A 20,021-nucleotide genomic window follows, 5' to 3' on the forward strand; every position below is an offset into this window, starting at 1 on the left:
CAGAAAAGCATGGGCCGACGAGATCAAGCGGAAGGACCATGCTATTCTCCCAGCCACAGGGGCAACGACTCCTGTCCGGCTCTCGGTTCACTTTCAGCAGAAGCCCACGCTAGTGGGTGCAAATCTGTCCACCCACACCAGCCTTGACTTTCCAAACCCAACAATATGAGGCGGAGCAGCAGGGGACAACCTCCCTCCGCAGGCTTTCTCTTCGTCCGCAGTTAAAAAACAAAACAAAACAAAACTTTTCTAACTTTTGTCAAAACTTTAATTAAATTCGTAACATGACAGTTCCGGCGCCTTGGCGTATCCTAATGAAGATGCTCTCCCCTCCCCCACCTTCCCTGCTTTTGAAGGTTGATGTCCTGAAGCTTGGGAGAGAGGCGCAATCCAGACCCTCCCCAGAAACATCACTGTGCTCTGGTAGGCCTTTCCAACTCTCCATATCCAGTACTCCCCAACTCGCCCAGGGCCCCGCCCAGAACGAGCGGTGGGGGTCTTCCGCCAGCAGGCGCTAGGATACCTAGATCTCCTCCAGGAAGTCAGCAGGGAACAGCCCCACCTTGCGGCCGGTGTAGACTTTGACATAGCCCCCGGCTTCATCTCCTTTCTGCACCACAATCTAAGGGTTAAAGGATGGTAGAGTGGGAGCTGAATTGCGGGCAGATGAGAGCAGGGAAGTGGGGAGGGGCATTTACACTAACGGGTTAGGAGCTTCAAGGCGCGTGGGTGGGGGAGGTGCGACCAGGCCTGGGATTAGGTTAAGGTGCCTGAGCTACCTGGTCCTTCTTGAGGGTGATCTGCCCAATCTCGCGGTTCCCCACAAAGGACCTGGTTACTCGGTGCACGCGTTCCCCAGCCCGGACTCGAATGATGAAGTTTGGAGGGAAGAATCCGACCTTCTCACCGATTTTCCCCTAGAGAAGGCAGTAGGTAGACTGAAGATCTCAGGTTCCAGACCCTACCCATACCCCAACTTAGCTCTAGCCGTTAGTCTTACCCGCCACCACTCCTCATTGGAGTCATCAATGACCGTGATCTTCTCTCCTGGACTGGGATAGGAAGGAGAGTTCTCTGTGGTTTAATCCACCTATCAGTTCTGTCAGTAAGTGAGGCCAGGGCACATGCCCTCCTCCATTCCCACAGAGAGCTCATCTCTTACTCCTCAGTGCTCCCCACACTCCCGCCTCCCTTGAAGGCTCCTCACGGGAAATCCAGATCATCCTTCTCCAGAGCTTTGAACCGATAGAGAGCCACGAAGTAATGAGACTGCTGGAAGCCAGGCTGCTTGTGCTGGGGGCGAGAGAGGGTGAGGAGTTACCAGACCCCTTTACCTCTTCCAGGGATTTGTTGGTTTGTGTGTCTGTCTCAGTGCGCGGAGGGGGTGGGAGGGTAATGGGAACAGGTGGGACAGGTGTCAAACCTTGACAGGGAGGAGGACAGAGTAGTACAGGGAGAAGACTCTTACTTTGTCATCAGGTGTTTTCTTCTCAGCCTTCTTGTCCCTCTCTGCGCTGTTTCCTTGGATGGGAAATATGGACAAATTGCTCCTGTGTCCAGGAGGGCATCTATCATCCCCCTCTCCACTGCGTTGGAGAACCTTTTTTCACCCTGGGCCCACCATTTCTCTCTCCACCTGCTATAGAGAAGCTAAACCCTTGACTACACCCACAGCATCCCACCTCTGTGGGTGGAGGTGGGTGACACTCACTCACCATCCTGTGACTTGCCTTCCTCGGGCCTGGCTGACTCTGGCTCCTCCTCCATCATGGCTGCTAGCGGCTAAAGGATGACACAGAGTTAGAGATGTTGTCTTGGGATCCTTTGTTTTCCCTGCCTCTCCAGGCAGGACAGAGAGTGGTAGAATAATAGTATCTAAACATTCGAAGAACTTGGAGAAACTACCTAGTCCAACCACCTCCCTGGTGCAGGAACTTCTTCTGACACATTGCTGGCACGCTGGCCACCCATACCCTACACTACCTATAACATAACCCCATGTGATTTTTTTTTCAATTTCTTTTTATTAAGCCTGTGTTATCTTTTAGTTATTTGTCTTGATTCACGTTCTGGAGCTTTATATGTGGAGCAAACACAATCCCTTTAACTATGTAAGGACAGCAGACATATCCTTTCTGGCTTCTCTTTCCCAGTAATTTTCAGTCCCTTCAAATGCCCCTATGATAAAGATTTCAGGCCCTTCATTATACTGTCTGCTTAGACATACTCCAGTGTGTAAGAAAAAGTGGTAGTGGTGGGGGTCCCAGCAGTTTTCTCCTTTCCTCCTCTTTTTTTTTTTTTTTTTTTTTTTTTTGTAGCAGTTTCAGGAAGGCCAGCTGTCCTCAGACTCTACGCGGTCGGAGTGACCTTGAATCCCTGATCTTCTTGCCTCTAGCTCCTAAGTGCTGGAATTATGGGTATTGCACCACCTAACCTGTCTAACATAGTCTTCACATTTTCCTGTTGAGAACAGCACCTAAGAATATGGGTGTTCCTCCTGAAACAGCCTTGTAATTCATAGTTGAACTGACTGGAATTTGTTATTTGTACCCAAGCTTTGTATCAACCACTTTGAGATCAGATCTCTAGTTTTATTTTTGGGCAGTTTTTCCCCCCCTCAAGTTGTAAATTTTCTCTTATTATTAAAACCTGGGCAAGGTGGTACTTGCCTACAGTTCTAACAACAGGAGGCGTGAGGTAGGAAGGTCAGGAGTTCAAGGCCAGCCTAGGCTGTAAAGCAAGTTACAGAAAGCCTGTGCTGTATGGCAAGACCTTCAGAGCAGAATGGAACAGAGTATGTGTCAGAGATGCAGTTAAGCTGGGAGAATGCTTGGCCGAGCATGCATGACGCCCTGGTTTCAATCCCCACCATCCTATAAAGCAGGTGTGAGGATGTGTATCTGTTGTCCTAGGACCTGGGAAGTAAAGGCAGGAGGCCAGATGTTCAAGATCATCTTCAGCTACAAGGAGATTTGATAGTGGTTTGCTACCTGAGACCCTCAATAAAAGGAGGTGGGGATTGATGGTGAGTGTTAATGAGTGTTTGCTGCTAAGACTTCATTTTCATTCTATGTTTATGAGTGCTTTCCCTGCATGTATGTCTCTATATCATGTGCATGCCTGGTGCCCATAAAGACACCAGAACTGGAATTGATTTAACTAATACCATCTATATTAGTTCATAAGGCTATCTAGGGAGAAATTAATTGCTTGTCCAGGCAAACACATTTCTGGCATTTCCAACTTTGTAAGTCTATTGTAAGGACAATGAGGTCACCCTTAACCAGTGGGTCTCAATTTCAGCTACATGATGAACAGATCACATCAGATGACCTTCATGGACTCTTGCTGGCTCTAGAACTCCTTTGTTACTTGGAATGACAAAATTCTCTCCGTCAAACGCAAAAAGCACAGGTCTTGCCTGTTATCCAGCAATGCCAGGGCCTGGACTTAGCCATCTGTGGCACTCTATGGCACTCTGTAAGCTCTATGGCAGCAACAAGTTTGTTTTTGAGTGCTAGGTATTAAACCAGGATGCCTTACACCATGCACAAACTAGGCAAACACCCCATCACTGAAGTACATTCTCAGCTCTAACTGGAGGCCCACACAGGAATGCTTGTGTTTGGTCTGGCAATGTTTAGGGTCATTTTCCTGAGGAGCAAACGACCTGACCCATGGAGCTTCTGAAACGGCCTCTGTGGGGACATAGAGTGCTCACATTTTTCTTATCTGCCTGTCCCTTCTTCCGTTCCTTGTTTGCCATGATCACCCCCACGCGCAGGGTTTCAAACACAGGGTCATTGCGATTGGCAGCTATTGGGATGGGAGGAGAAAGAAGACATTACTGGGAAGGCAGTGCAGGGCTGTCTGGGATTCCATAGACCCGAACAGGGACTTGCTGGGAATTGGAGACGGAGAGAGCAGGGAAAGGCCAGCTGTGTAATACCTAGGTCACCAGCTACAAAGAGCTCTAAACTACCCCTGGGAATGCCTAGTAATGAGACTTCTTCCAAGTAGAGTGTAGAGTACTAGATGGTGTCAGAAAGACAGCATTGATCTGTTTCTTGGAATTGGGGCATGTCTGGACTCGCCGTTACCCTCTTGGCTTTGGTCCTGCTAAGGGGCATGTGTGCAGGCCAGGGCACCAGCACCAGCACATTCCTCTGCACCATGCTCTTTACAGAGTTTAGCTTTTCTACCAGCTTTTGGCACGTGTGTCCATCAAGTGTCCAGGAGAAAAGAGAGCCCTGAACACAGGCCCGTCACTGCGTTTTCTCTTTGGAGGCAGTCTCACTATGTATCCCTGGCTACGTACGGAAATCAAGAGAGATATGCCTGCCTCTGCCTTGTGAGTGCTGAGATTAAAGGCGCCTGCACCATCAGTGAAGCCTCAATGAATACACTTTTAAAAGTGGTTTGAAAGGAACTGACTTAAAGTTTCATTGTTATCTCCGCCTTGGCTATCTGTAGTACTTGCTCACTCTTGTCTCTCTCAGCTGTATTCCAGGGCTAATCACTGCATCCAGAGATGGCTGTAAAAATACTAGATTGAGGGAGAACTGGGGAAATAGAATGATTCTGTTTCAGCATTTCCTTTGCAGGGGGTGATGTGAAAGCATCTGAGGTTCGCCCACTCCCTCAGGTCCACAGAGGACACTTACAGAGATCTTTGACACAAGCATACTGTTGGTTGCTGTAGAGTGGGGAGCTGTAGGCCCGACGGAAACCAGGTGGCTGTAGGATGGGATGGGGAATGCATTAGAAGGAGCAAGGTAGGTCCAGAAGGGCCTCCCCAGTGAGTACTCAGCCCTGCTCAGAATAAGATAAAGCAGGGGATGGATGGGATGGCTTTAGGGGCCAGCAAGGAGCAGCTGAAGGCCTGTGCTTTCCCTTCCCCACTCTTTCCTCCCCAGGGCCTCGTTACTCACAATCTTGCCGAAGCATCTCTGCATCTCCACGTAGGACTGACAATGTTCATGGATGTTGGTTTTGCAGTTCTTACAGCGGAGCCCAAATTTGTTATTGACTTGGGAGGGGGAGAATATTTGAATAAGGCTCTGGATCTCCTTTCCCTTTGTACCACTGTGGCTACTTCCGCTCTGATCTGCCTGCTCTCTTCTGGGACTCTAAGCCTGTCAACTTCAGTATTTTCATAGAGTGGGTATTGCCAGTCTGTCTATACAAACATAGCTCTCATAGTCCTGTCCCACCCGAGCCTTCCGCCTTACTGCCTCTGCTCCCCTTCAAGACTCACGCACAATCATCCGGGCACAGACATCACAGAACTTGGGCTTCTTGAAGAAATGATCTTTGAACTTGTGGGGCTTGTCATTGACAAGCTTGGGAGGTTCTGGGGGTGGTTCTTCTTCCTCCTCCTCTTCCTCTTCTTCCTCATAGATATAGTAGATGGGCCCACCCCCAGCCCCCATTGCCTCGCCATTGGCCTGGGGCTCTGGGGGAGGCTCCATCTCTGTTGTCTCTGGAGAGCCCTTCTTGAATAACTGCTTCAGTCGTTGTAGCTGAGGGAGGGGGTGAAGGAAACCCAATGTTAAATGACAGTCGAGTTCTCATTTTTCTATCAGGGGAAAGCAATGTCCCTGGGATTAGTGGATTGGGGCTGCAGGTGTTGGCTAGCCCAACCACCAATGAGTCATCCCAAAATGGGATCAATCCAAGCAGTTTTTTTCAGATGCTGTGATGGCTCCCAGCCCCCGGACCCGACTCTCAGCCCCCACCCAGGGGTCAAAGGTCCAGACTCACCCCACTTTGCGGAGTCTCTGCTGGAAAGGGGGGCTGAGGGGTCTCCAGCACCTCCTTTTCTGTCATCCTACAAGAGGTTAGACCCCACTATGAGATCTAATCGCTGACTGCTGTTCTTCTTTTCCTGTATCCCTGACGCACACAGTAGGATGCCCCTTGAAAGGGGGGCACTCTGGGAGAAACCTGGTTAAACAGCCTTTGCTCAAGCTTGTGAACAAAGTCTATGGAGGTCCCGAAAAAGATGTCCAACACAGGGAAGACTTCCCAACCAATTCCTTAAACTAACACCTATCTTTCCACACCAAGAAGTGGCCCCAGAGTCTTCAAATCCAATATTAAAGGCCTTTGGCTTCTAGGCTCTCCTACGGCAGTGGTTCTCGGCCTTCCTAATGCCGTGACCCTTTAATGCTGTTGATGTTGTAGTGGCCCCCAAACATCAAATTATCTTATTGCTACTTCCTAACAGTAACTTTGCTGTAATGTAAATGTCTGACGTGTGACCCACATGCTGAGGGACCCTGTCTTACAGACAGTTGTAAGTGATTGACACAACACACACCTTCTCATGGCTTCTGGTTAGCAAGGTCAATACTTGTCTACATGTATGAAGGTATGTCCTGAGACCTGCCCTCCCCTACCTCTTTCCTGAGCCTTGTGCCTAGTTCTGTCCTGGCCTGCCTTAGGCCTCAGCTATTTTAGGTTTTCAAAGTAATACGAGCCTTTCCTTTTCTTACTACTTCATTCCCTGGACCCCACCATACCACACCCCTCCTCCAATCTTGGCTCATCCTGAATTAGAACAATTTCACTTCTAAAACCCAAACTACTCACAGATAAGGAGAGAAACGAAGAAGCCGAACAGACTCAGGCTTGGGGAAATAAAAGGATGGTGAGATGACTTGCTTCTGAGACTCCCTAAGTCAGTTCAGTGTGGAAAGAGGGAGTCCCTAAGACCTTGATGGTGATGCTGGAGAGGGCCAGTCCTCTTCCTTCAGGGCTAAGCCCCCAGAATCTTCTGGATTCACAGCGGCTACCCAGACAGTGTTGTAGGCCTCCTAGCCTCTCACCGCGGTGGCAGAGCTGAAGTGACAGGGCTGGAGGACAGTGGACAGCTGAGAGCACAGCTGACAGGCAGAAATTGGAACCATGAGGTCTGGGGCAGGGCTCGACCCTGACTCCTCCCATCCCCCAAGGGTGGCTCTTCTGAGTGTTTACACTGAGCAGGTCAGTCCTGGCTAATCAGGAAGGGGCATCTTCTACCCTACTCCGCCTCAAGTCTCAGGGACTGAACCCTGGGTTTTGCCATGCTAACCATGTCCTGGACCACCACACTGCAGGCCCAGTAGGAAACTTTCTGTTTATGACACACACGCATGTGAGGAGATTAAAACACAACAAAAGATACCCAGAGGTCTAAGGAGCAGTTAGTTAACCTTGGCGAGGCCAGGGCCGCCTGTGTCTCTTCTTGTATGGATGGATGTGTGTAAGTGCAGGCATGTGTGGAAACCAGAGGACAACTCTTGCAGGCAGTTATTTCCTGCCACCCTGTGGGATCCAGGGATTAGACTCAGACTGCGGGCTTACACACAAGCACCACTACTGTCATTAACCAACCTCCCCAGTCCACAGCTGCCTTCCTCAGGGAGGCTTATTTTTATTTTTTTTTGGTGAGGTTTATCTTTAAGAATAATTTCTTTATCTTTTAAATATTTACTGGTGCATGTCTTCTAACTTGTGGGTGGTGATAAAAGGACAACTTGTCAAAGTCAGTTCTCTCCTTCCACTATGTGTCTTGGGATCAAACTCAGGTTTTCTGTCATTTACGCACCAAGCCATCTTTGTTGTTTTTAGAGACAGGATTTCTGTGTAGTCCTGGCTGTTCTGGACTCACTTTGTAGACCAAGCTTGTCTCTTGAACTCAGAGATCCACCTGTGTCTGCCTCCCTGAGCACTGGGGTTAAAGACATGTGCTACCACACACAGCTACAAGTGATGACTTTTAATGCTCAGTTCTGTCAACTGCATGGGACAGGGACAGGTGAGTGGCACTGTTAAGTTCAGCTGCTTTTACTGTAAGCAACATCCACTTGTGTTTCTGCCAAGAACCCAACCCTACGAAGGATTAAAGGTCCAAGTTCTCCATCCCTGAAGGGTTTTTCAGAAGATTAGATAGACAGAAATGAGGCCAGCATCTCGACCTAGTTCTGGACTTGATTTGCCCAGGTCAGTAGCAAGGCTGTAATGAATACCAGAATTAATGGGCAAGAAGGAACCTCTGATATGGACACAAAGGCCCAGAGTTGAGCAATGTGCTTGGTGAAAAGCAGTTTGCAGAGTCGGAGAACCACAGACCAGTTCCAGACACCCAAGCATCTGTGAGAATTGTGTACAGGGAGGAAGGGCCAGGAGGAACTGGTCAAAAACAAAAAACAAACAAACAAAAACAAAACAAAACAAAAACGTGTACACAACACTAGGGAAATCTTCCTAACCTAAAAAAAAAAAAAAAAAAAAAAAGCCTTTTAGCAGTTGTGGAACTGCATCTCCTTAGAGCTTCTAACCCTGCCCACATCGACCATCCACAGAGAAACAGTGATTGATGTCCAGCAACACGTTTTTGCTTTTTTTATATTTATAAACAAAACCAACCTCCCCCCAAGTAATTCCCCAAACAAACAAAAAACCAGATTAAATAAAATTTACAGTGAACCCAGCAAACATCTGTATGTGCAATTAAATACTGTGTCTGTTACTGTGGCACAAACCTCAAATAAACAATATACATGTGTTCTGGGGATGGGGGGATCCCAAGTTTTTAACTCTGTGGGGTTTGGGGAGACAAGATGGGGGAAGTGAGAGAATGGGGAAATCAATTTATTTTTCTTAATTCTGTCCATATAAATATATTCATGAAGACCAAAAAAGGAAAGGGAGGTTGGGATGGTGACAAAACAGGAGAAGAGGGGAATGTGAGACCCTCTCAATTCTACTTGACCAAAAAATATGAAAGAAATTAATTTCATGGTGGGAGAAGAGATTAAAAAAAGTGATAGAAGAGGATGGGAAGGAGAGGGAGACAGAAAGGGACCAACTAAGGGAAAAAGGGGAGCCATGGCAAAGGAGTCCCATGCCGGTGTGAGAATCTGTCTGCTTCGCTCTTCAGCCACTGCGGTAGGCTCTGGCCCAGTCCGTCTGTCTTGGCTCCCTCAGCTCAGCCCCCACTCCTACCGTGCCAGTCCCTCCCCTCCCTCCATTTACTGGGAGCTAGCTCGCTCCAGAATCCGCAGGTCGTAGTTCTTTTTAGCCACTCGCAGTTTGAAGCGACTCACAGAATTGTTGAGGCGAAGGGAGGCATTCTGGGCAGCTAGGGGGCTGGGGAACACAGCCACTATAGTGTACAAGGCAGCAAGGTCCGAGTGGCGGCCATTCTCAGCAGTCCCACTGTTGTCCCCCCCGCCTGCACCAGGCAGCCCCTGAGCATCCTTAAGCCACTGGATCTTGGCACCAGACATGGCAAGCTGGGTGAAGAGTTTGTCTGCCTCGGTACGGGTGATTCCTTCAGGGAGATCTGTCACCTCCAGCACCCTTCCCAGCACTGAAAGGGGAGGAAAAACAACACGGTTGTGAGAGGTGGAGCAAAGATTGGACAGTGGCCTGGCTTTGTCACTGATCCAGCTTACACCCAAAAAGCCCTCAAAAGCCCTACCCTTCCCTCTTAGACTCCCCAGATTAACCCATCAAGATAAGGTGGAGGTAGGGGCAGCCAGAAGGATAAAACAACCCTCCTTTCTTCAAACCCAGAGATACAAGAATGACTGAGAATTAACATCTCATGTTTCTGACTTGGGCACCTATAATTCTATTCCTTCACAGGGTGGCACTGCTGTAAAACTTAGGATAATTAGTAATTTTTAATCAACTTAGTGGCTCAACCTTTTCCTGAGCATCAGTTCCCACCCCTTTCTTTCCTCGTTTAGGCAACAAGTGCAGATTGCAGAATCCCAAAGACCTGTGTGGAAGGATTAATGAAGAAAGCTCCTCTCTCACACTCTCCACCAGTCCCCTGAACCAGGCCTAGGACAACCACAGGGAGATATCCTAGACTAGAGTCAGAACGGCCTCTAAGAGACTGTAGCTTAACATGAGGCTTAGCAAGCCCACACTGTGCTACTCCAAGTGTCTAGGACGGTCTACCTGAGGACCCTGGATGGCTTGCTCGGGGACACATATTTCATTTCTATACCTTCTGCTTCTCGTGAGCAAAGAAGACTCATTTCCCCACTCTCAGCCAGCTTTCCCACTGGCACTGGGCTGGCAGTGAAGGGCATCTTCCCTTGGGGGTTTGGAGTCTTGCTACTCACCAACATCCGCTGTCCCCAGGTCAGTGGAGGCAGATTTGAGTGCTTGTCTCTTGCCTCGGTTTCCGTGCTTCAATCCACTCTGTCCCTTCAACATCCAACATAACTCTCATCCCAAGTGAACAACATTGATTGCTTTGTGTCCCAGTGCCTGCCCTAGGGACTGAGGAGTAGCACCCCACCCTGAAGACCCAACCCTAGCAGGCAGTTACATTTTCCAGGGAGCGTACGGTAAGTGAGACATCAAACCTCTCCCCCTGGGCACTGAGATGGGAGTTGTGAGCACAGTAGTGGGGTAAACTCTTTTCACTTTGTCCATTGTTTTCTCCCATGCCCCCAGGCTGGCTGAAGCAGAGGACTCGCAGACAGGGGCCCGCATGAGAAGGGGATCTGATGCCCCAAGACTGAAGGTGGCTGTGCTTACCTGGTGCACCGTGTAAGTTGACTGGCCATGGAGCAAGGGAGGGCAGATGGACAGATTGTATTGTAATGGCTGACCCAACAGTGAATAGCGCCCATCACCTAGGGAGTAAGAACAGACGGTCTTACTCACAGTCTGTCTATCTTGAGATTCAGGGGGCTTTGGAGATAAACAGCAATGCACAGTGTTCCTATGTGTGTTTTCTATGATGGGAGTGCCTATGTAACTGATTTAAGAGTTGTGTTTCTATGCGGTAGCACACAACTTTAGTCCCAGCACTCAGCAGAGGCAGGCAGATCTCTACAGGTTCAAGGTCAGCCTGGTATACAAGACTACATAGTAAGATCCTGCTCAGAAAAACAAAACAAAACAAAACAAAACAAACAAACAAACAAAACAACCAAAGAGCTGTGCCCCTTCCTAAACTCTAAGCAGGACTATTATATCCCTTTACCTTTGAGTTCTGTCCATCGTAGATCCAACGTAAATGGCCAGGAAGAGTTACGTGTACATGCCTGTTATTCTAGCACTAGGGAGGCTGAGGCAGGAGGACTGCTGTGAGTTTAAGGCCAGCCTGGGATACAAAGTGAGACTTAGTCTCAAGAAAATGAGAAAAGGGAAATGACCAGGGAAGAGTCTTGAACTGTCAGTGTCTTGCAACACCTCTGGGATGTTCCTTATGCCCAAGATCCAAGTTTCTAACTCATAAGAGAGGCAACAAGGAGTGGTAGACAAGAGCACAAAAATCCTGGCTGTGGAGCCGGAGATGCAATGTTGGGGAGTTCCCCTCTTGGAGCTACTGGACAGCTAGCTGAACATAGCATATAAAGCCCTTGTGTAAATGACTGGGACAGATTAAGCACTGTATAACTTACTACTACTTACAAAATTATTTCAGAGCATTTTAAAGTTTTTAACAACTTCTTAATCTTATTTTTAATTGGCTTGTGACAGCCAAAGCAAAACAAAACAACAAGACTATTATTTCCTATGTTTCTCATCCATTTTACGGATGAGAAAACGAAAGTCTACTTTCTAAGTTTAAGTAACTTGTTCAACATCACAAAGCTAGTTTGTCCTGGAACTGGAACCCAGGTGATTTAATAGGAAATCACATTCTTCCTGGGAGTTGGAGAGGTGGGTCATCAGTTAAGAGCACCTAGTTCCTGCAGAGGCAACCAAATTAGTTCCCAGTATCCACATCAGTAAGTTATCTCACAACTGCCTAGAACTCCAGTCCAAGGTATACATACTCACGTAGGCACATGCGTATAAGCAATAAATTAAAAAATACTTTCCCCTCAAGACAGGATTTCTCTGTGTAGCCCTAGCTGACCTGAAACTTACTTTGTAGACCAGGCTGGCCTCAAACTCACAGAGATCCTCCTGCCTCTGCCTCCTGAGGCGAGCCCAATAAAAAAAAAAAAACCTTAACAAAACCAAGCCTGTGCGGTTCTGACATAGCCTCTTATTCCCAGATCTCTGATTCAGTGCTGATGTTGGGTTGAGTTCTTCTGTTCACTGGAAGCTGAACGAACTTCTCTGACTCTTTACCCTGCTTGGTAGCAGACACCATGGATGCGAAGGAGGGCTGGGTAAACCATGCATGAGCAGCAGTAAGGAGGGTCATTGTCCTCTGAGTTTGCCCCACTGCTTCCCTACCTGCCGCTGTCCTCTAATCTCCCACCTTGTAATGGGATGGGAATGCTGAACTCCGCAGCAGCCCACCTCCATCTAACCCTTACCCTGTGCAGGGCCTCCAGCCCGGGGGAATGCTGTGAGGACGGGCAGGGGGCTGAGTCCAGTGCAGACACTGCTGAGGCTCGTGACAGGAGAAGGTGCTGGAGACTGCGTAGGAGATGTGACAGGGCTGCTGCCCATTTGTGCGTTGGCCTGTGAAAGAGAAGAGCACACACCACATAAACACACATTACCCTTTGTACGTTCCCATGTTACAATTCATCACTCTACAAAGTGGTCCTATAAGAACTGCCCCAATCAGACTGCTGCCTCAAACTGCCTTCTTGATCCCTAATTAGTTTGTTGTTATTTACTACTCTTATTTCCAGTGCTAGGGGTCAAACCCAGGGCTTCAGGTATGCTAGCCAAGCAGTGACCCACTCACCTACCTCAGCAGCCCTAGTTTGTATTTTCAGTACCCACTCTTGAAAAAACTATTTCCTTGTTTTGTCTGTATGTATGTGTATATGTTGAAGAGGCAGAACTTAAAGAAAGCATTGAAGGAACTTGACTTGTCAAACACATAGGCCTATTTTCTTCAAAGAAAGGAAACGACTGATGCCTGGCCACTCAGAAGGCTGCAGTGGATGTTGTCTGACAACCTGGTGATTTTTTTGCTCCTCTACAGAGCCAGCCTTCCCAACCCCCTCAAATCCCATTTAGCCCCTTATCCTGAGCTTAGTTTCTCAGTGACTAGAACCCATCCTTATGGAAGAGGTCCCTTGTACCTTGCACCCTCCATCAATAGAATCTACCCTCGTGGTTATTATAAATCCTTCCTCCTTGGGTCTTGAGCAGTGTTTATCAGTCAATAGCACTCGTTCTCATTGCTTTGCTACTTTGCTAGGGTGTTTCTATGGCTCTATGCCTAAAGCTTCGTTGTGATAATTGTCCTATGGAAAGCATTTCCCAAAGTTTCACTGTGTTTCAATGTGTCAGAAAAATAAAACCTGAGATAAAACTCTGGAAGCTCTGATTCAGTGCTTGAAAACGTGGTGCCAACTCATTTCCTTCCTCAGTCTGCTCAGATTGTTCCCTGCAGGCTGAGAGGCTGCAGCGTCCCTATGTTTGTGCATGTGTTTGTGTGTGTGCAGCTCGTGCAGGCCGGAGGTCAGCCCTGGGCTCTTCAGATGCCATCTGCTCCAGCCCAGAGTGCTGCTCCGCCTTATGTGCACTAAGCTCACAGTCATCCTGGCTCCTCCATTTTAAACATGCTCTAAGCGTGGCCTAACATGTTTACTCTCCTCTCTAGGATCATCAGGTTCCTGAAAAGAGGGCCACTTTGTTTCATGTTCCTTCCTCAAAACATCCCGAGAAAGATGTGTAAAGGAGGCTGCTCAGTTGATGACATAGGGTTTATTTCTGAGAAGAATCTGGACCATCTTTATTAAGACAAAGGTTGAGCTGGGCATAGTGGTATACCCCTTTAATTCCAGCACTTGGGAAGCAGAGGCAGGTGGATCTCTGTGAGTTCAAGTGTTTGAGTCCAGTCTGGTCTACATAGTGAGTTCCAGGACAGTCAGAGCTACACAGTGAGACCCTCTCTCAAAAATAACAAAACAACTGACAAGGACTAGAAGTTACCTGGGGGTTACCATCAGGACTGAACAGCTCTCCAGGTTTCTGGCCTCGCTGGTCTATGTTGTAGTATTTGCAGTGACTCCATTGGACCATGGATGGATTCTGGGGGGCCTGGGGTCCGTTAGGGACATTCAGTTGCATGACCACCACACCCGGTCCAGAAGGAGACACTCCTGAGTGGCATGAAGAAAGCAGATGTTGGGAATTCAAACTATTTGGAAGCAGAGTTATCTCTGAAGAGAAAAGCCAGCAAGCAAATCCACCCACTTGTTTCAGGGCCGTTCTCACTGTGTCCTGCCAAGACTCTGAGGTGGCTGCTGATTTGGCTTCTGACTCTCTCTTCCACAACCAGGGGAGGTTTGAGTGGAAGACCAGACGCCAATGTTTTCCTGCCCTTCACCTGGTGAGGGGCATTTTGTTATGATCGGCAGAAAAACTACTCCATACTGTCAAAACTGAGTATTACCAAATACCCAGGTCAAATTGCTGAAATGTCTGGGCACAGTGCTGGTCTGGGTTTGGGGTATGGGCCAGGGCTGCAGGTATGTGCAAGTTTCTCTGGGAAGGACTGTAGGTAAGCCAACAAAGGCTAATTGTTCTGGAGAAGGGGAAAACTCAAAGCTTCCCTAACCCACCTTACAAAGTAAGGTGTTTGTTACCTCTGCTTAAGTGAGGGAACAGTTCAAGCAGTTTGGAGATATAAGTCATATTCAGGAAATAAATGATTTTAAGGTGCTAAGATATGTAGAGGACTTTTAATTCAGAACATGGCTGTTCTGGCACGAGATCACATCCAAAGACCTTTTACATTTGTGTGATCCAGCTAGACTACAAACTCGCCTTTAATCCAGGAGACAGAGATCTGAGTTCAAGGCCAGTCTGGTAGAGCAAGTTACATGTAAAGAAAAGCTCAGGTCCAGGAGTGGTGGTACACACCTTTAATCCCAAACAATCAATGAAAGTGAAGTTAGTTTGTAGAAGGGAACACCCATGTTTGAAAGTGATATCTAATTGAGTGGCAGAAAAGGTAACAAATCAGAGAAAAAATTGACAGAACAGGATACGCCCAACTCTCAGGTGAAGAGACAGGAAAGGGAAGCTACTTAATGGGCAATGCAGAGGGAGAGAGGAGGCAGTTTTCCTGACAGGTTGCAGAGAAAGAGAGAACTCAGGTGAAGACTGAATGAGCCAGGGAATGAGAAGGAGCCAAGAGATTAGACCAGATTGAAGAAGTCAGCTGGGAGAGAAGTTTGAGCCAGAACAGCTGAATTGAACCGGCTGGAGTTCAGAAGAACAAGAAAAGATGAGCTTATTCAGCAGTAAATCTCAGAGGCTGAAAACATTCTAGGCCTATGGTAGATTGCACGGAGGCTAGAAACTTCCAGACACGGCCTAGGTTAGCAGACGGAGGCAGTGAGCCTCCAAGACAACAATTGAGACAGGTGAATAAAAGTTCCTTTTACAACGGTATAGCCACACTGTGGGAAAAACACTACGAGATAAGAAGCTATTCAACACTTACTGAACTTAACGCTGAACACCAGTGTGCCTCAAACACGCCCGATCGCTGTCCTCATAGAAAGGAGTCTATTAACAATGCAGACATGAAGTGAAGAGCTGACAGCAGAGGCTGAGGTGCATTCTGGTGGATACTTACTTGGACTGTGCCCAGGAGATGGACTAGGCCCAGTTCTTTGTAGAGCTCACCTTGTACATGCATTGGCTAAAGTGGGTGATGAAGTGTGGGGCCCAGCAGTAGGAAGACCGAAGCGGGAGGTTCTGACTGAGGACAGTCAGAAGGAGAGTGGCTACACTGAAGGCTACACTGGCAGATTCCAGGGCCCAAATGGACATGGCTATGAGGTTTTGGTTCTGGTAGTCATTGATAGTTTCCTCTCCTCAGAAAGTAGAGAAGGGAAAGGGCACAGAGAGGAGGAACACTAAGTCCAAGCTTCTTTATGGCAAAAAGAAGGTAAAAAGTCAGGGAGAAGCAGTATGAGACAGTCTCTGCTGGGACAAATAGGTAGGGCTCTGACTCCACACGGGACTGTTACAGCATGACTGTTGGCTTTTGACCTTCGAGGCTGAGCAAGTGTATGTGGTGGAGAAAGAGAGCTGGGATTACCAGCTCAAAGCTTGCTGCAATGCTGCTACTGTCATGGTTTGCTGCTTCAGAGCTGCAATGCTGCCGCCACCACACTGCTGCTACGATGGAAACCAGTTATGCTGTGAGGTGAGTGTTCACTCAAGTAGTATTAGTCATAGGAAATAAAAGAAAAGACAGGAGGTCTTAGCTCAGGAGACACAGAAGATAATTTGATCCTATTCTCTGCCACTTTGTGTACCACACCCTCTATGGTTTCCCATAGCAAAGAGCACAAATACTTAGTACCATAGGCTGGTATACCCCCCCTTGCGCCATAGGGACAGGGTATTGAACAGTGTGGCTTACAGAAAGGGCCAGTGAAACTGCAGTTGTGGTGTGCGATTAGCAAATAACAACCCTCTGCTTACAAGAGCAGCTTAGGGCACTTTACCTCCCATCTTAACACTCACTCTAACATCCTCCACCAACAACACTGTAATTGACCTATTCAAATTCTTCATTGAGACCCCGAGGGATCGACACAAGAACAATCAAATCTACAGGTTTTCTGGAAGGCAGCTTACAATTGGAGCCTAATGCCCTGGGCTAGGACAGGTGAGGCACATGTCAGCGTGTACGAGGTGAAAGCCTAAGCAGGACGATGTGCAGACGTAGAGAGCCATTGGGAGGGGGAAAGAGAACCAAGCCCTTATATTATTTTCTCTGATTCCCCCAAACAATAGAGTCCTGAATGCCTTCCCATACTCAGTCCTCCCCAGCTGGCCCCCGAGCATTGTTCCCTCACTCAACCGAGGACACAGAGCACTACTCAACTGATGAGCTGATTTTTATGCTCTTCTTCCTCAAGCCAAAAGCAGGTGGCATCTGTTAACAGCTGAACTGTCCCTCTCTTCTTAATGGACAAGACAATTAAAAAAAAAAAATCCATGGCCCAGGGATAGCATTTCCTCTTCACCAGGTTGGGGAAGGAGCCTGGGATAGGAGTCCGTGGGAAGAGGGAGAAGGGGGCTGAATAAAGAAATCAATTTCAGCTTGAGAGCTAAGAAAGGAGAGGGGAGGTGTGAATGGCTTTTTAAGTGGCATCATTAAACCTGGGCAGAAAGGTCGATTGGGCAGAGCAAACCACATAAATACAAGCAGATGACATTTATGTTGGGCAGAATTGGTTTTCGTTTTTTGTTTAGGTTCTTTTTTTTTTTTTTCTTTTCTTTTCTTTTTTTTTTTTTTTTTAAGATCATTGAGAGAGAAAGATGAAAACTGATAGGAATTCTTCCTTACTAGCAGGGACCAAATCTATGAAAAAGAAATAGAGCCAGAATTACAGGCTAGAAATCAGTATCTTGGCTCCACCTCCCCTCCTTTTTTTTTTTTTTTGCAGGGGAGAGGAAGATCTTTCTGAGTTGGAAGAGAATATTCTCAGTGTGAAAACCCTTAAAAATGAGCCAGTGAGTATGTGAGAGGCTATTTTTGTATTTCACACTGGCCATGCTGCTGTGTCACTGTGAGTTGGGTATCTGTATATAGGTGTCACTGCCATTTCATGTTTGTTTGCATCTTTCCCAAACAGGAGTCCCTGTATAAACCTCAGGGGACCTGCAAGGCATCATTTTAGTGGTGCAAAGTTTTTTCTGGAGTTACAGTTATATCTAGCATTATAGTTGCAGGTGAACTGGGCAACTATGAAAAGGTATTAATAAACCACAACGCTTCTTCTAGGAACAGCCAATCCTAATCCCTGCCTTTATTTTTGGAATAGTGACCGTGTTGCTACATGACAGGCGGGCAGAATGACTGTCCTCTGAAGGTGAGAGTGGCCTTTGTGGGCCATTCTATGGTCCCAGTTAGCAGTGAACTGGGAAAGAAGGCACAAGATACATTTGTTTCTTTTTTACATTTTCTTTACTTTCTATGAGGACACAGTAAAAATTTAGACATCAATGGTTAGATGAACATCATGTCTTAAGTTGATATGGGCAGGACAGAGGGAAGGGTACAAGCCTGTGTGTAGTTTGTGGTCAGTTTAGGGACAAAAGGAGATACAACTAGAAGAAATTCCAAAGCAGTAAAGAGAACAGAACGTTTCCTTAGGTCCCTGATTTCAGAAGTCTGGACTACTTCCTTCTTCCACCCTGAGTTTAGAATTCTAGTGCTGCTGGTCTCCAGAACAAGAGATGTTTTAGTTGGCTTAGCACTAGGCCAAGCAAGTTATTTCCTATGGCTCTACTTTTGATGCAAAACCTTTTTATATTTGAACAACAGATACCAGAGACCAAAGAGACATACTGAAAGGATCAATACACACAAGTATATTCTTACACACATGCACACACTCATCCTAACAAACAGGAGAGAAAATGCCCTGTGGCGCCAAGCACCAACACAGTATGCAGCAATTTTTGGAACTGGTTTCCCCAATTCCCATGTTCCACTTAGAAGGTCAAGGTCAAGTGACCTTGGCAGACAGAAGCAGCTGAGAATCCACACACGTAATAAAAGGGTGTGCAGATTTAAAACCTTAGCTTGTGCGAGATCTATGTTTGGTCTGGATGAAACCAGAAGTCATTTCCCCTTAAAGGTGAAATGTGTCTTATGAACAAGATTAATTCTGTAATTGCCCCAAGCATCTAACAGTGAGAGCGCAAACATCCTAGGTGAGAGCACTTCATTCTAAATGGGAAAACCAGCCAAAGGGCTCCCTGTCACCAAAGAGAGTGCAGATCCCACCCCCAGCAAGGTGGAATGGGGATGGTCTGAGAGTAAACTAAGATCCCTTGTTCAAAGCCCTGAAGCACTGTACTGCCCCACTGTGTTAGGACTGCTGAGAGGGAAACAAACAAGGCAACTGCCCTTGGTTTGATGGGGGCACACAGCCACGGGTCATACCGCCCCTTTGAAGAGTCTTAGAGCTGTATAACATAAAGCCATTTAGTTCCTGGACAAAAAGGGACAAAGCACAAAGTCTCCTGAAAACCTTTTTCTGAAGATGCAGCTTACAGGTAACACAAAGTCAAAAGTCCTAAGTTCCAATTCTAGAACTATGCTGACTTTTGGTAGAACATTCAATCTTAAGTCTTAGCTTTCCTTATAAATTGTGGTCAGAATAACAACACCACAGTGTATGTGAGCCCTCACTAAATCTGTTAAACACATCCATGATGTTTTAAAAAGCTTTTCTCAACTTTCTTTCACATTCCCAAGAGAAAAAGAAAAGCTGTTGAAAGGATAAATAAGTGTAGGAGTCAGAGGTGAGTATTTTATGCCAGTAAGCACTATGGTGAAAAAGACCCTATAACATGCATGCAATCTACGCATGCAAGCATACAGGTGCACGCACGCATACAGACACACACGCACGTACACACACACACATGAACGCACACAAACACACATGCAGGCATATACATGAATGCAGACAAACAGGCACACACACATGCGCGTGCACACAGGCACACACAACAACAGAACAATGAACCCAGAGATATAGCTCAGACCCATGATCTTTCTGTCTCTACCTTCTGAGTGGTAGGATTAAGGCATATGGTCCATACTCTAGTCAAGACTGAGGCCATCTCTGAACCCCTCACTGCTGTGTAATACAAGTCCGTCAGTAGTGTGTACCCTCGTCAGGGCCCAAGTCCTCCCAATTCTTGCATTCTTACCTGAGTACTGCTGTGGTATCTGCGGTGGGCTGCAAGGAGAGGGAGACTGAGGCATCTGGTACTGCTCAGAGCCAGGAGGCTGTAGAAACCCCACAGAAGGGCTGGGAGATGAGAAGAAAGGAGTGGTGAAGGGAGAGAGGGAGAAACAGCTCCTGGCAAACAGCTGCTGCTTCCTGGGCCTCCCCTGTGGGAAGCAGAGGCAGCTACAACCCATTCCCAGACCAATTTGCCATGCAATTTCTAAAATCACTCATCAGTTCACTTAATTATATATATTTGTACTTGATCATCTTTCAATTAGGAAGCTGCTAATCTGCGCTAAATATGGAATGTTGGCAGCACACACTCTTTCTAACAATATGGAAACCAAACACATACATGTGTGTACACAC

The 20,021-nt window shown here is 47.2% G+C and overlaps 2 protein-coding genes across 15 annotated transcripts in view; both read right to left on the reverse strand.

Annotated features, from left to right (window-relative positions):
* Positions 1-245: 245 nt before the first annotated feature.
* Positions 246-8,239, reverse strand: Stac3 (SH3 and cysteine rich domain 3). 2 transcript variants are annotated; one of them, XM_021657992.2, is made up of 12 exons: positions 6,595-8,239; positions 5,764-5,830; positions 5,258-5,522; positions 4,932-5,029; positions 4,665-4,737; positions 3,722-3,816; positions 1,716-1,782; positions 1,469-1,521; positions 1,208-1,293; positions 1,001-1,052; positions 780-917; positions 246-622 (listed from the first exon to the last, which is right to left on the reverse strand). In XM_021657992.2, the coding sequence occupies exons 2-12, from the start codon at positions 5,827-5,829 to the stop codon at positions 524-526; spliced, it is 1,092 nt and encodes a 363-aa protein (XP_021513667.1). In that variant the 5' UTR covers position 5,830; positions 6,595-8,239; the 3' UTR covers positions 246-523. The 2 variants fall into 2 exon arrangements, with proteins under 2 accessions (XP_021513667.1, XP_021513673.1); XM_021657998.2 differs by having other exon boundaries at positions 5,764-8,239.
* Positions 8,240-8,359: 120 nt separating this feature from the next.
* R3hdm2 (R3H domain containing 2) overlaps positions 8,360-20,021 on the reverse strand; it is a 118,158-nt gene continuing 106,496 nt past the window's right edge. For 12 of the 13 annotated variants that reach the window (XM_021657983.2, XM_021657962.2, XM_021657976.2 and 9 more), the window contains 6 exons: positions 19,630-19,730; positions 13,867-14,036; positions 12,288-12,435; positions 10,546-10,643; positions 10,125-10,209; positions 8,360-9,358 (listed from right to left, as the gene is read on the reverse strand). In XM_021657983.2, the coding sequence (XP_021513658.1) occupies positions 9,018-9,358; positions 10,125-10,209; positions 10,546-10,643; positions 12,288-12,435; positions 13,867-14,036; positions 19,630-19,730 (943 nt within the window). In that variant the 3' untranslated portion in view covers positions 8,360-9,017. The remainder of the gene's footprint in view (positions 9,359-10,124; positions 10,210-10,545; positions 10,644-12,287; positions 12,436-13,866; positions 14,037-19,629; positions 19,731-20,021) is intronic. The other variant, XM_021657928.2, reaches the window with a different exon arrangement.

Source organism: Meriones unguiculatus, chromosome 17 (assembly GCF_030254825.1).
Source record: "Meriones unguiculatus strain TT.TT164.6M chromosome 17, Bangor_MerUng_6.1, whole genome shotgun sequence".
NCBI lineage: Eukaryota > Metazoa > Chordata > Mammalia > Rodentia > Muridae > Meriones > Meriones unguiculatus.

Excerpts from the sequence above, each read along its gene's own strand:
- Stac3 (XM_021657992.2), bottom strand. The coding sequence starts at position 5,829 with ATGACAGAAAAGGAGGTGCTGGAGACCCCTCAGCCCCCCTTTCCAGCA. Across the intron at positions 4,738-4,931 it reads AGAGATGCTTCGGCAAGATT|CCACCTGGTTTCCGTCGGGC; the intron begins GTGAGTAACGAG and ends CCCATCCTACAG. Across the intron at positions 1,783-3,721 it reads GACAGGCAGATAAGAAAAAT|CCGCTAGCAGCCATGATGGA; the intron begins GTGAGCACTCTA and ends GTCATCCTTTAG.